Source organism: Lacerta agilis, chromosome 13, assembly GCF_009819535.1.
Source record: "Lacerta agilis isolate rLacAgi1 chromosome 13, rLacAgi1.pri, whole genome shotgun sequence".
Taxonomy (NCBI): domain Eukaryota; kingdom Metazoa; phylum Chordata; class Lepidosauria; order Squamata; family Lacertidae; genus Lacerta; species Lacerta agilis.
The window spans coordinates 3,236,417-3,252,693 of NC_046324.1; the positions used below are offsets into that span (position 1 = coordinate 3,236,417).

At 38.8% G+C, this 16,277-nt stretch overlaps 1 protein-coding gene across 3 annotated transcripts in view; it reads right to left on the reverse strand.

Moving 5' to 3' along the window:
- Positions 1-209: 209 nt before the first annotated feature.
- The window catches only part of RORA (RAR related orphan receptor A), a 77,955-nt gene continuing 61,887 nt past the window's right edge, over positions 210-16,277 (reverse strand). The window contains exons 3-10 of one of the 3 annotated variants that reach the window (XM_033166733.1): positions 13,801-13,961; positions 12,538-12,933; positions 8,709-8,830; positions 7,064-7,196; positions 4,841-4,948; positions 3,099-3,209; positions 2,050-2,162; positions 210-420 (exon numbers count right to left, since the gene is read on the reverse strand). In XM_033166733.1, the coding sequence (XP_033022624.1) occupies positions 256-420; positions 2,050-2,162; positions 3,099-3,209; positions 4,841-4,948; positions 7,064-7,196; positions 8,709-8,830; positions 12,538-12,933; positions 13,801-13,822 (1,170 nt within the window). In that variant the 5' untranslated portion in view covers positions 13,823-13,961 and the 3' untranslated portion in view covers positions 210-255. The remainder of the gene's footprint in view (positions 421-2,049; positions 2,163-3,098; positions 3,210-4,840; positions 4,949-7,063; positions 7,197-8,708; positions 8,831-12,537; positions 12,934-13,800; positions 13,962-16,277) is intronic. The other 2 variants (XM_033166732.1, XM_033166731.1) reach the window with 2 other exon arrangements.

Here is a 16,277-nt window from a genome sequence, read left to right on the forward strand (position 1 = left end):
AGACAGAAGTCAAGACAAAAAAAGGGTCCATATCGGTAGGGATCATGGAAATCATTTGTGTGAGAAAAACAAGTTCAACTTTTGTGTCATTTCCCCCATTTTTTCTGCCTGACCCCATTCGCCAGAAGATGTGCAGTGTGTTGGCTCCCTAGGTCTATGCAGGACCATATAAAGTGTCTTGGTTTCTATTATCTTTTTTTCCTTTTCTCTTAAAGTTTGTACTTCAGACATTCTAGAAGTGCTTAGGTGATACGTTTACCCATCCATTTGCATTGCTGGCTCAAATTCTGAAGTGAACAACTCCTTGTACAATGGAGGAAAATGAAGTCGCACAATGTCTGGGTATATTGCTCTAAACGCCATAAGCTTTTCTGTATGTCGCCCGCACAGTGCTCTTAAAGTAGACACTTTGCATATTAGCTGTAGGGAGAGAAAAGCAGAATGAATTAGATGTACAGGTATGAAAATGCTCTGGGGCCTTTTAATTTTGTTCTTCAAGGTAACAAAGCCTAGTTTCCTTGTAAGGCTGTAAGAATGGGGCTAGAGAATGCCTGTCTAACAGCATCCATCATCATCATCATTAACCATAACAACTCCTTCTCTTCCATAACTTAGAAAAGCCACAGGGAAAATAAGGAGAGACCTTGTTGCAACGAAATTCTGCCTTCCAAAGTGTTCCATATGGCTATTTGTTAAGGGTGACCTGTGAAGCCTGTAAAACTAAAGTAGCAACAATTATCCATTTTAAATTGTTCCATTAACATCCATAACAAATAATACATACCTTAAGCTTATATTTTTTGTATGACTTAATATAATTTAAACATGTATCAACAATATCTTCCATAACATTTCCAAAATCAAAGCATCATACTTGCAGCCTAACTAGTACTTAATTTCTAAAAAGTGAGCTGTTGGAGTTTAGATCCTGCTTGAATGGCATACACTCAAATCTGAAAGCCTTTTGCCCTAATCCCACGTGTGCATGTGTGAGGGTTGGCGGCTGGCAGGCTGTAGTATTTAGTAGGAAAATTAATGCACATGCTCAAAAGTACCTTACTCCTGTTCCCTTTGTTCCACAGCATAGCTCCTACATTGCAAACTGGTTCCTAAAATGAAATCAGGTAGCCCTAGCTTAAATTAATCCTTGAGCATTGATTCAGTACTTTATGTGGAATGAATACATCAAGCAGAGGCAAACATAATCTATTTTTGTGAAGGCATGTGGCTAATTTTCCACTCTTCAAAAACAAAATCAATTTCACTTGCTCAGCCTGTTATGTCAGTCTTGGAAAATGGTACAGATTTTAAGCAGACCTCACAAAGCACGTCTTAAACTAAACTGCTAATTACATTACATGTATGTATGTATGTATGTATGTATATGTATGTATGTATTTCCATTTATAATTAGCCCTTCACAATATCTCAGGGCAGATTACAACAGAGGTCAAAATAACAAATTTATTCCAAATAAAACAATCTTCTAAAGCTATAATTTAAAACAACCACCAAAGTTAACAAAGCACTGCAAAGAAGGGAAGATCATTTGGTGTTCATCCTCAACACCAAAAGCCTGGGGGAGGGGAGGTGTGTCTTGATCTGCTCCTGGAAAGGACATAATGGTGGGACCAAACACACTTTGGAGGCGAATGTGTTCCATGTTACACCACAGAGAAAGCTCTGCTCTCACATGCCACCACCTCTTGAGCTTCACAGGGTGGAGGCACCATCAGCAGGGTCTCTCCTGCCAATTTTATCCTTTTTGCTGCTCTAATTAAGGTGACTAATATTCACCAGAAAAAGGCCTGTTGCACACAACACAGTAAGCCAAACTCTTGCTTACTAGAACTGTGTAAATGCATGAGCTCCTGAAGAGGATCTTGCAGCTGGCTGGCTTCTCCTTGGTTATAGCTTATGGTCAGTGAAGACAGAGCTTAATCACGAGTCCCAATTCAGATGACACTCTTAAGTGGCAGTAAAAAAAGACCAGGGAGGACACTTACTCTGTTGTCCAAGCAGGCCATTGTCAGACTCTGTAGCTCTTACCTTTGTTAAGATTCCATCTTCTCGGTGGTTCTTCTGTAATACATGTTGAAGTGCTAACTGAATCTTCTGTTGGAGCTTTTCTATTTTTACTTTCTCCTGAAGCCATGATCGGTCTAAAATGAAAATTACTTGTGTTGAAATGTTACAAATAAAAACATACAATATGATTAAATCTAGTATTCAAAATGTTTTTGAATCTACCTTCCACAAACTACTTTCTACAATTATTTCTTCTTAATGCACGACTACATAAAATTGTGCAACATTTAACACCACCCAAAAGGGATACACCTGCAATTCTGCACATTGGTAGGCATATTTCCTTTCTCTTTATTTCAGTCCTATGTGTTCCATGTGTACAAAATGAATGGGACTCTACCATACCAGAGCATACTCTTGTGTATAGTGGGGTTTCCTTCAATACAGTAAAATCAAGTCATGGTGACATTAAAAAGTGATGTATTGTCAAGTAGAGAGTTGTCAAGTGATATATATGCATGTGTGAATCAGCCCATAAAGTCATGTTTTCTGGTGCTTCTCCAAAGCAACTAGCTATACATTCCATACTAAAAACAAAAAATTAAAAAATCCTTCCAGTAGCACCTTAGACACCAACTAAGTTTGTTCTTGGTATGAGCTTTCGACCCCCAAGTTAACTCCTGGCCTCTTAAGAGGCTAAATTCTGTTGTTCACACTAAGCTCAGAGACTCCTTTCTCTAGCTGTAGATATTTTCATCAGAGTGGATGTTTATACTCAGAACCAGCCCCCTCTCCTCACTCCAACTCTCTCCCTTAAACCAAACCCCCCTCAAATGAAACCCTATCTCTTTCCCTATCTATATCTAACTCCCTCAGAAACAGCTCCTTTTATTGTATCTCCCAAAGTGCTGGCTCCACCCCACCTCTGTGGCTAGATGTCTGTAGCCAATCAGAGAGAGGCTCCAACCCTTGGGAGGGGGGAATTCAGAGGGACTGCATCCCCAGACTGGTCTGGCTCTGCTGTCCGTCACACAGGACTAGAGTATGCTTTTAGATACTTAATGCCTTACCTGCAGAGAGTAAAACAAAAGCTGAAAATAATGCAATCTCATCTTCAGTAAGGTGCATAGAACATAAGCTCTTTCCAAATTCAAAAACAAAACTAATGAAATCTTCGCATCCTGCCAAAGGGGGGGGGGGGGAAAGCAGCAAATTACACAGGGCCTCTTTCAAAAAATTAAAACAATACTTTTCTTAAAAAAAACAACAACAGTGATTATATGGAGAATAAATTGCCAGAGTATTTATTCACATTAGAGTGGACTGTTAGTTTTACCATGACCATATCTATGGGTCTGCTTTCCATCACCGTAATTCATCCAATGAGGCAGCAACAGCGTGTCCACACTAAATCTCATGTTATCTACATGTGTTGGATGTGCAGTCTGATTTAAGTAGCCCCACAGAAGAGCCTGGTGTATAATGCCTCAAGGAGGACCAAAACACATGAGCACTCCCCCCCCCCGCAGTTTCCAGCAACAGGTATTCAGAAGCATTACTGCCTCTAAGCATGGAGTAATATTAAAACATACAATTGAGCAGGACAAATGATAATTTGCACACTGAGTCTAGACATTTTAAAGTGGGTACAAGGCTTGTGTGCTCAAATTGACTAAAGTATCTGAATCAATGAGATGTCTTAATTATATGAAAATTAGTCATTTTCCATTTGTGTATAATAAGCAGTTCCAATATTTCAAAGGCTAGCATAATTTTGCACCAAAAGAGCATAGAAACTACTTTGTGTATTTCTTGGTCTTAAAACTCACAGAAGGGCTCCTCATAGTCTCCATTATTCTCCATAAAAAAACCACAACACGTGGTGTCACTAGCAGGACTGAAATCTTGGTTAATCAGCCCAATATGAAATTTCCAGAATTCATTAATGAAAAAGAAAAAGTACCTTATGGCAGTAAACAGAATTAATGTAAGCAGTGCCTTCAGCTTCCTTCCCCATGTTCTACACTGTTATATCCAAGTGTCATTGAATCTCAGTGTTAATTAGTTAATAATTCCAGGCAGTTCTTCACTGCTGTACTGTCAACATCCACTTGCTGTTACTTCCAGATATATTTAAGCTCATTATATAAATTTCCAAATGCTTCCCAGCATGAACACAAAACTGAGTAATTATTAGATTACAACAATAACAGGGCTTCACTTTTGGAATCTTTTAAATATGAAGGTAGGGCTTGTGTGTCTGACGTGGGAGACCCATACGGGCATGCGAGAACTTCACAACAACAAGGAACTTATTATAGGAGCTTCTCAGTTGCAATCAAAGCTGATAATATTTTTTTCTATTAAGGAAACTATATATAATTTTTGATTAATGGTAGAAAAATAATTGGAATTATCTCTTTGGAGGACCTAACTCGTGGTATGATAATAACACAGAAAACATTTATTGTGCTCTTATTTTGCAGCTTCCACAATAGAGTCCAGATGACATGTTTTCTAGAATGCCTAGTGAGCTTCCCACTTTGAACTCCAAAGTGTTGAGTAATAATTAACAAGCTGTAATCAAAAAGTATAAATGGGTCTAGGCTAGCCTTAGTTTTTAATCTTTTGAAAGGACAAAAAGTACATTATTAAAAAATACAGAATGTGTAACTTATTTAAATCATCAAAATATCCTTAATGAAAAATCTATTAAGTGATTTGCACACAATCCATTTATTGTAAGAAATTAATTTAACCAAATAGTTATTTTTAAAAGTATGTTTTCTAATTAATTACTTCATTTCCTTACCTAATGACTTGAATACATCGGGGCTAGCATATTTGCCATCGAAGTACACTGTGTTGTTCTGGGAGTCAAAGGCACGGCACATTCTGATAAATACAACCTCTAAAGACCCTATAACCAAAGAAGAAACAATTTTACAATTGAGACTAGGAAACACAGTGGTTCACAAACAACTGTCCTTATCCCATGTCTTCCTTAAATAAACAATAGATAGTACATCTTCTTTAAAATATATTTCTAGCTCACAAATGAGGTTTATGTGCCCCCAGAAAACAGAAAATAAATTATATCTGTTAAGCCAATTTTATGACTTTGAATATATAAAGGTGGAATAGAGAAATATGGCTCACACACTGAGCCAATTCAAAAATAACAATAAACCATAATTTAGCATTATAAGGATAAACTGCAGTGAGTCTTATAGATTATAGATTAACCACAGCTTGTCATGTAATCCAAACAATAAATTGCGGCTAATTTTGCTGTGTTTTGTTGACACAAGCCAGCTTCAAAGCATGGTTTTAGAAGATGACTTGTTTCAACAAACCATCATTAAGTTTAATCACAGCTCTGGGCTTTGGTGAAATGCTAAACTGTGGCAAATCTAAAAGGGAAGCAGAAGCTTCCACTCTCATGGCTGCACTAGACAAAGGAGCGGGGCGTGTATGACCTCAAGGCGTGTATGACCTCAAAGGCTAAAGCATTACAGGGCCAGTATTAGGTAATGAAAGCTTTCAGAAAGCCCTTGTCCTGTCAGAAATATTTGAGTGGCAAATAAAGATTCATTCATTCATTCAAGCTCATGTCTGAACCTGGAATCTTTATTTTAAAAAGAAAATACTCATTTCAGAAACAGAAACAGAAACAGAAAAACAGGAGGGGAACTGGAAGCCCAAAAATAAGAGTCAAAGCCTCAAAATAATGTTTTTTTCTAAGTACAAAATGTCCAAACCAATTAATTTATTGCAATAGCCATATGGCCATAGCACATTGTGAGAGACCAGGCAGTGACCTGTCGCGATTATACATAGAATACTACGAATACAGTTAGAACATTCAGTGTAAAATCATGCTGAGTAATACAGATGAGATAAAGAGCAATAACAGGGCATGTCGACTGTGTCTATGTCAGGAAGTTACATAGGACTAGGGCTGAGGTAAGTTAGCCAAAAAGGTGGCCCTGAGTTTCAGGGCCTGTAATATGTAGATGGCCACTCCACGGGATATCAGTGGGTTGGCATCCGCCACTAAGTATTTCACACGGTCATCGTCCCGGGCGATGGATCAGTGGGATTGAAAGGAAAAGCCTGAGTCTTACTGAGACATATATTGGGCAGTAGAAGAAAAAATGAATAAGGTCCTCTATCTTTCCCTTGTTGCATGGGCAGAGTCAAAGATCCAGAGGAGTATTGGAAAACACACCCTGTAAGAATGCTGTGGGGATGGCATGAAATCGGGCTAGTGTGAAGGCCCTTCTTAGTGTAGGATTTATCAAATCACTCAAATATATTTTTCAATATATTGAAAAAAAGGTTCCACTTATTGTGCAGTTTGTTCAGAGCATTCACATTTTAAGGTCTCCCCCCCCCCCTTTGGCTTTAATTTTCCGCACAAACCAGTTTTCTTTTAGTTGTGCCTCTCTAGAAAACTGGGTTCTTGTTTATGTTTAATGCCTGTGTTACCTTAAAAAAGATTTATTTATTTAACAAAATTATATACTGTTAAGCGTTTTACAAGAAATATCACAACAATAAAAAACTGTTAAAACAATTTAAAACATTTACAAATAATTAAAATGAACAGTAAAAGAGATTAAAACAAATTAACATATATGTGTCCAAATAGTTAGGTCTTAAAAATGTTTTTAAACATGTGCCAAAAAGAGTACATCAAAAGCGCCTGTCTAACAACAACAACACTTTAATGGTATTAGTTCACTTAGAGTGATTCTGGAATTAACTTTATTAATGAAGGAAATGTGAAGGCACGTGGCTTACGTTATTCCTCTGACTTCTCCATTGCCCAACATCAGCCCATGATTGCCCAGGACTGAATTGTGCAACTTGTTGGCAGTATGATTATGTAATGAACGAAGCATTAAACATGTTTAGGTGAGCCACAGTTTTGTGAAATACACTTTTTATAATGGAATTACAATGTTAAGTAATAAAATGTGCACTTGACATTTATTTTAAAGGGTTCAGTTTTGCCCCCAAACCCACATACCTGCTTTTAAAAGCACAATTTGATCATTTTGACACAGTTCCATAAAGCCATCAATGCGTTTGGCAAACTCCACCACGTACTGTATTGCTTCTGTTATTTTCACGGCACACAATTGCCACATTACCTCCCTTTGCTGTTAAAGACAAAAAAGAGTGCTATTTCCAGACTTGCTGAACCTTCTTAAGGGAATAAGTTTTGTTTTTTAAAAGCAAAGCATTAATCATTAATCTGTACAACTGTGATTTGCCTTGTGATTGCCTTGTGATTTGCATGTCAGACTATGTTCCCATTTTGCATTTCAATTTGTGATACGTGTGGTATGGCAATGTTCACAAATATTACAAAAACTCAAGGGGCTTATGGCAGTTTTATGCCTGCCTACAGTTTTTCTAATGCTATACTATAAAGAGTGCTACAGAGAAATACATAAAATTCACAAATAGGCTCTAAGAACGACATTTTAATAGTAAAACTTATATTGGATGCTTGGGTAAAACTCTTGTTCATTTCAGTGAGAGTTCTGTGTAGAATTCTACAAAATGTAGAACATAGAAGCAAAATCCACACTCTGCTCAGCTTCTTATTTAAACATCTGAAGTTGTAAGTGGAATATGTTTTACAGGTGTCCCCCCCCCCACTTATGCACATGTGCAACTGAGTATTTGCTTAGCACCAGGAACTAATTAAATAATTCAATTCAAACCCGGAAATGGCAGGAGATAATTGGAGAGACTTCATGGCTTGCAAAGAGACCCTCCCCAGAGCCTGAATACACTGGAGGCACAGCAGGGCTTTGTTATGCTGCTCAGCCTCCCCGCCTAAGAGCTGGTGTGCAGGGTAGCGCAGCAGCAGCAGCCGCATTCCCACACACCCTCCTGCCTCCTGCTTGCCCCAGTGCTTCAGTTCTAGTTGTGAATATTTTTGGATGCAGGTGGCGCTGTGGTCTAAACCACAGAGCCTAGGGCTTGCCAATCAGAAGGTTAGCGGTTTGAATCCCTGCGACAGGGTGAGCTCCCATTGCTCGGTCCCAGCTCCTGCCCATCTAGCAGTTCAAAAGCATGTCAAAGTGCAAGTAGATAAATAGGTACCACTCCAGCGGGAAGTTAAACGGCGTTTCCGTGCGCTGCTCTGGTTTGCCAGAAGCGGCTTAGTCATGCTGGCCACATGACCCGGAAGCTGTCTGCGGACAAACGCCGGCTCCCTTGGCCTATAGAGTGAGATGAGCGCTGCAACCCCAAAGTCGTCATAGGATCTCTTTAGACCCCGAGAGATTCTAATGTTTTCGTAGTTTGTTTCTCCCAGTGATGAAGAAACAAACACAACGCCTGTTATAGATCTCTTGCTGCAGTGGGTAGAGGAAGTGTACAAATAGGCCCTTTCTCTCAAGGAAGCCTAAACAAGATGCTGGTTATCCTGAGGCCCAAACAACATGTGGTGTTGCATGAATCTTTTAAAAAACAAAAAAACAGTAACCACTGGGGGGTATGTTGGAAATATGCAGTACAACTCACCACACACATACACATGACAATCATTTAAAACTGATTCGCAGATTGCACAAAATGCTGTAGTCCAAGAAGTGTTTCAGAATGGGCAATTTAAAAAATGCTGTGTGCTATTTTAGCATGTTTACCAAGATAAATACCTTGCTCTGGTAGTTCTCAATTTCTTCCTGTAGAAAAGTTTGCCATGTTATTTGCTGCAACTCCTCCCTCAAGTACTGGCAAGTTTCCATGTGTGATTTGGAAATGTTCTGTGCGAGATGTTCTAAAACAGAATGAGCAAGAAGTGGCATGCATTTTTAAAAAAGGACATCCACAACTTTCATTGTACATGTTCTGTCTAGCCAATCATTAAATTATAGATGTTTTCAACACTAAATTTGTACAGTGTTGAAATGGGATTCTAACACCCATTTCCATTTTCTTTTATTTCCATTTTTTTAAAAATTATCACTGATTCTCACCCCTGTAGGTGAGTGGTTACTAGGTTTGATCTGGATTCTCAGGAGATTATATTGGCGAAGTCAGCCAGCCTCAACAAATGAGCATAGAAAGCCGCCTTATTCAAGAGTCAGATGACTGGTTTATCTAACCAGTTCTGCCTTGGGGTGATTCCAACAAAGTGTTCAGAATGGAATTCCCATGCTTTGTTTGCTTGTTGTTTTAAGGGCACACACATGATGCTATCATTCAATCATCATCCTGTATTTTCCCAATGTTTTTTCTCAAACTGCAGGAAGTCTTCCTTTTTAAATAGCAAACTGGAAGAGTAGCAGAAGCTCCACAGGTATAGATACTTTTTAGCACCACACTCCCAACTTTTTTATATGGGCATTTACATGGACAATGACTTCATGGGGAAATGAACAAATTAATCATAACATTTGCGGTGGGTGACATTTTTTAAAAAACCTTTGTGTTTTAAAACAATATTTTGGTTACCATTCAAAAGCTTTTCCATCTCCATTTTCTGAAAATGAGAGAAATGTGTAGTGCTTTAGCACCTTCTCTTTCATAAAAAAGTTGGGAAATTGTTTATTTTTTTAAGGCTCATAAAATGCCACCCACCACACTGATTATAGTGAATATATGGTGAGCTGCAGACGGCCCTTTTTACAGCCACAATAGTCTCTCCACTTGAGTGGCCAGAACATAATGTGATGCACAATACTCCCAATAATGTGGAAAGTCAGTGACAATTCTGCTCATAGCTTACAGTGAAAGAACAATGATTGGGTAGCACTTTGGGCCACTTGTCTAAAAGCAGCCTCTCCAAGGTCTCAGGCAGAAGTATCCCCCCCCCCCCCCCAGCACCAGCTACCAGAAACCATTTTAACTAGAAATTCCAAGGCAAAGCTATTGGAAACTATGTGTTCTACTTTAAGTTTTGAGAAATGGTCCCTGCTCAACTCAAAAGGTATGTGGCATGAACAGCACTTCACTCAAAGGGTTATTGTGATACTTTAAATATTTTCACACCTATCTGCTATTATCTCATTCAGTTTTTCCTTTGGAAGACATTCTATGCAGCCAAAACACCAAAGAGTGTTGTGGCACCTTGAAGAGCTGAGTTCATGCATGATATGAAATGTAAAACATAGGTTTGAATTCTGATTTATAACTGGAGTCAGCTAATTTTTTGCCTTTTTTATTTTTAGAACAGGCATCCAGATGTCTGGGCCAATTAGCCAACCTGGTCAGCGATGATGTGAGTTGTTGTTCATAACATGGAGCTGGGAAAAGGCACTTTTATATCAACTGTTTCTGGGTAAATAAAAAAGCTTTCTGACACTTTGACTAAATATTTAATGAAACGAGGCACAAACCTCTATAATTACCATTGCAACAAATCAATGTTTGTTTACTGAAGAAAGTCCCCACAGTTCACGCTAGACATGAGGAAGTGCACTTTTGAGGAAAGCACCCATTAGTAAAGATCTGTGAACATACAGTGACCTATCATTTCTTGAAGATAAAATCCATCTGTGTATATGGATGGATAGAAATTCACAGTGCTTTCAGTTTTTATACACTGGACTTTTAGTGATTTTCAAAAGTTTATTCCTATATTTAAAAAATTTCATGGAAGTATAGGCTAACGAAGAACATGTACTGTATTTCCTTGAATGTAATGCACACCTTTTTTTGGCCAAATTACGTTGTGAAAATTAGGGTTGCGAAAATTAGGGTGCCCATTAGATTTGATGGCATATTTACAATTGCCAACAAATACTTTTTGGTTTCAAGATTTTGAAAATTGAGGTGCATATTAGATTTGACGGTGCATTAGAATCACGTAAATAAGGTACATCCATATAAGATCTCTCGTGCCCACTAACTGTGTTTCTTTTATTTTCACCCCAGAATACGTGAAATAAGATTTCATTTTAGTGTGGAATAGGAGAGTTGCTACTGCTAGACTGATAACAAAAAAGAAAAAGAAAAGCACAAAAGAGGGATGGGTTGGTAAACTTTCCACTGCTCGTCATGCGCAAGTGGTTATTAAGGCTCTTTTCACACATGGCATCTCCTTTTCACAACTCCCAACAATGTGGACTTCCTTTAGCTGTTACTTTGAGAGAGAACCGCATCTAACTCGTCCTCAGCATGTACTAGACAATTGACATGACAAATGGAAAAAACACAGTTTTGAGATTTACCCAGATTTACCCTGTCTTAAAACCAGATGAGCTGCCAGTTCTGCCAGTAGCAGACAGACAGATCTAAACATCTGGAGTGCAATTCTTTCCAAAGTTTTTATGTACAAGCCCAAATAAATAAATGGGAGTTGTGCAGGAGTACAACAGTAAGTTATGTCTCATTTTAGTAGGAGAAATATTTAGATTTTTCACATCAGACACCAAATAGTCTTGGGCTGATGCTAGTTTCTGCTACCAGCGTGTTACATTTCATTGCCATTTAACTTACCATTTTTTCTGCTTTACACTCATGGCAGGTATATGCCATCTGAATATCACAATTCATGCATCTGATAAAATGGACTTCAGTCCATGAAAGCATGTGCTACAATGAATTTATTGTTCTTTAATGTGTCAAAACACAAAAGAGGAAGTTAGCCCTCTTTATAAAATTATTACTTCCCAATTAAACATGTGCTTCACATCATTGTTCAGCTATATACTGAGGAGAGCTATTTATCAAATTAATTACTGAATAAATACTGTATGCTCTGGTCACTTATGGGGAAAAATCATTATACTGTATTCAAGTGCAAAATTCATGTAACTTACCATTGTTTAGTACAGTCTTGCAGATAAAGAATATATCAGCCTTGCTAACTCACACAAACTTTGTAACTGGGTGTCTGTGATACAGACCCAGATCCAGCATAGTATAGAACAGTCTTTCTCAACCGTGGATCCCGAGAGGTTCCTGAATTACAACACCTATCATTCCTGATCACTGTCCATACTGGCTAGGAATGATGGGAGTTGCAGTCCAACAACATCTAGGGACTCGAGGTTGAATAGAATAGAATAGAAGTTAGACTGTTGAACAAGGATAAGAGAGAACAGGATTAAAATCCCCACTCCAGCCATTAGGTTCACTGGATATACTTGGGCCAGTCACCCTCTCTCAATCTAGCCTACCTCACAGGGTTGTTGCCTAGGATAAATGAGACAGTCTTGAAGGAAAGGCAGAATAGGAATGGAAATAGTAAATACAATAAAAAACCTGTTAATCATCTCAGGTGACTCACTAACAGCACGTCTGGTTTACTGGAATTCAGACCTAGACCAAGATTATGGACTTGATGAGCCACATCAGTGCTGCCTAAGTCAAGGTGGCAATGTACTTCTGGAAAGAGCAGCCTACATAGTTACAGCCATACACAAAACACAAAAGGTGACATGTAGTTTCAGTGATGAAAAGCCACAAGGTCATTGTTCTTAATCCAAAGGACAGGTACTACAGCAACTACATGGAAATTCCCCCCTCTTTTGTTATTACCTAATTCTGCCATGGACACAGTAGGAGAAGTCTCTCCATTTGTAAAAGAGCAATAAGGAAAGAAGCCCGATGCAGGTGTGTAGTCACATATCGGTTCTGGTTTGATTCCATTAATATCAAGCCCCGACTGATCTGGAGAAGGCTGTATGTCTAAGTAGAAGCTGCCAACGGCAGAGTCTGCTTTGCTACCTTCAGGGGTATGCCCATCAATGTAATTACTGAGGTCATCATGCAGTTCTGTGAGCCCATTGGTAGTGATATTGTATGTTGGCGTCAATGGCTCTGCCTCTCCGGGTTGCTGTTGGTGATCTCGCTGTTGTTGCTGCATCCGGTGTTTCTGCACTTCTGCATACAAGCTGTCCCTCTGCTTTTTTGACATTCGACCAAACTTTACAGCTGAAATATATCCATAAGCAATATATTTTATCACCACCAGCTGCAGCAGTAAAATGCTACGTTAGGACACATCATATGTAAGTCTAGGGTAGCTACTAAGCAGTTCACAACATCACTACAACACACTTTTGCTTGATCCTACAGGTGAAGTCATATATTAGAAGGTGAAAAGATAGGTATTATCCTATTGGGTCAGCCTCTTGAATAGGTAAGTCATGTGTAATATACTTAGGGCATGTATGAGCAATAGAAGAATTTGAGGAGATGGCTTTTAGGCAAACAGTCATCAGAAGGGCAATTTTAATAAGAAAAATAATGAACATGATTAGATTTCAATTATAGAGGCAAATATATTTAATTTGCATAATAGTCTGTTCCATATTTGGGCTTCCTTGGTGCAAAATGCAGAGTTTCTTTTACTTAAGAAAAGTTATAGCTTTGATGTCGGCCTGTCACCCAAGAGAGGACTATTTAATCCTTACTGTGGAGACACTGACATCTATTAGCAGCAGGATTTCATAGTCTCTGTACCAGTAATGGGGGAGGAAGAAGGTGGAGGAAATATAAAGATTGGTTGGAGGAAGAAAAATACAGGACACCCATAATGTTGTATGAATGGAATAAGGAATGTGAAAGAAAATTAAAGTAGAGCTGGCCTAGTGACACCAGTAAGAAAGGCAGGCATTTGCTCTGTGTGTAGTGTGACTGTGTAAGCAGCAGCAAAACAAAATCCTGGAAGCCACTAGCTGCATCAATCCAAAGTAAATTCAGTGAGTTATGAGGCACAGTATATTTCAAGACAAATATTTTAAGAATGGGATGAGCAAGCAGAAAGCTAAGGAGTGTCGCACATACAAGACAGCTGACCTGAACTAGTAAAGCTCACCATCTCGAGACATCCCCACAGCAAGGCATTTCTGTAAACGACAGTGTTGGCAACGGTTTCTACTGGTTCGATCAATTAAACAGTTCTTCTGTCGGGGACAGGAATATGTGGCGTTACTTTGCTGACTCCTCCTGAAAAAGCCCTGTAGCACAACGACAAAATGCAAGAGGAAGATTTATCGATGGCTGGATCCAAAGTGGTAGCACGTGACAGTTGCATCGAAAGGACACCTTGCTTCAGCTGAATTCTTATTGTCAGGAAAAAACTACCAGATTCAAAGGTATATTTTTTATTCCATTTTGTTACAAAATATAAAATACTTCACAATGTATATATATCTGAATAGGTTCAGAAATAAAAATTATTTCAAATACTACCAGTGTGTGTGTGTGTGTGTGTATGAATAATCTTATTATTAGAAAATGTTAGTGCATTTCAGCTGTATCCAAATGAGGGCTGGATAAACCATATATTTTCTCAACTGAATGTCTCCATGTACTTGGTGAGAAATCACAGTTTTTAAGAGATGAAAGTGATTTAAAGAGGAATTGCTTCCCATTGTATACACACAATTGCCCCAAAATGATTCTGTAGGATTTTGAAACTATACTAACAACAGCAGCAACCTAAAAGAGGCAAAGCAGAGATACGCTTACACACATCAGCGCTTCTTCCTCTTCCCTGTCATGCTGCTATTAGCAAAGTCACTTAAAATAATGCAGATGGAGTCCAGAGAGAAGTCCTTACAGAAGAAACTTAACAAAATGCTGTATAATTTGAGCAGAAAAACAGAGGTTTTGTCTCTGTTACATCAGGCCTTCTACATAGCAGGAAGACTTATTCAACTCAACATACTGAGGATAAGCTCCCTCAGAACTACACATCTCACAGTTACTGCAGTGACTAATGGCACTGACTAATTCACATCTCTCCCTCTCCTACTCATGGCTAGTTGCCTGTAAGTAACCTGTAAGTTGCACACAGAATGATCTCTGCTGTTGCACTTCCAGCAGTTGCTTTCCTCCTCCTCGCCCACAGCTACCACAAAACAGCTGGCCTTCTGGATCACTTTACTGAGGGCCACACACCCCCTTCAGGCACGGCTCGCTCAGCCCAAAGGACAGGCTCCCAAGTGTCTCCAGCCTTCGGGGTGGTGGACTGCTGAGGATCAGGGGAGAAATGAACTGACTTGTGAAAGGTCAAATCCAGCGACAACCACAACACTGTTTTCACTACTAGAGCTGAGAGCAAAACCGGATCTGATTGGGGCTGACAAATACCTGACCAATTTAAGGGTATTGACTTTTCATTTATGCAACTATAAATACTGAAAACACGGTATGAATGACACACAAATCAGCAGTAGTTTAGGTTGGAAGAAATACACAGCGATAATGCCCCCAACAGATTAAATCTTACAAAGTGTGCCTTTCATTTCCTAGTCAGTCTGAATGAACAATTTCTACAAAAAGCTAAATTTAATGGCATTAATGAGTTTTCATAAAAACTATTAATAACACCACTGAAGTGTTCTGTTTAGTTTCCTTCCTCAAAGAAAGAAAGAAATGTTCGTCCATGTCTTGTGAGTGGCATTTAATGCTCCTCTCACCACTGGTTTCTGAGCCAGCCAGAGACTTGAACTACTAAGCTCATATTTTGTCTTTTGACAATTTTCATTTAATGAATTGATTCCTACAGTTCATTAACATGCCCACTTCTGTATACACATATGTCTTAATTAGCTGCTCATTGGCTGTTTAATTACAAGAAAACAGCTGACAGCTGCCTTGTTGCATCCTAATGACAGACACTCTGGAAGGGATACACACCAGTCTGTGACAGCAAAGATTTATTCATAATACCATGATTTATGGCTAACACTTACACATTTCCACGTATCATTACACTTTGCAATATTCTAGTAATTGCCAATTAGGAATCAGAGAATTGGTCTCCCCTGGCCACCCCCCACCCCTCATTCTTTTGCATTTTGTAAACTGAACTCACTGAATTTATTTTTAAGACAAGCAAAAATCAAAAACACACACATTCTGACTGTAGAAATCTGGGTTCTTGCTCTCATAAATTTGGGATTATACAGCAAATAGCTTTTAAGTATTTTACTCAGAATCCTTGATTCCAGGTGGGTGGTACACCAGTGACTGTTTATTGCTGTGATTCTGGAGCAGCTTGCTTCAATTTTGAATGGTCTTACTCTTTTTACTAGTATCCTAGCTTTTGTCAGGCATTTGATATGTATATGTGAAAGGGCTGTGAAGGGTTGTATGCATACAGACAAGACATCTAGGGGTTAGGACTAGGCCGTCTGTCAGAGCCCCTTCACACATGCATGAACGCCTGAAGAGGACTCCAGCGGTTCACTATTGTGAGTTTAACCTTTACGAAACAAGACTGCATATTTAAGTAATATCTTAATGTTTTGATAGTTAAGATAGCC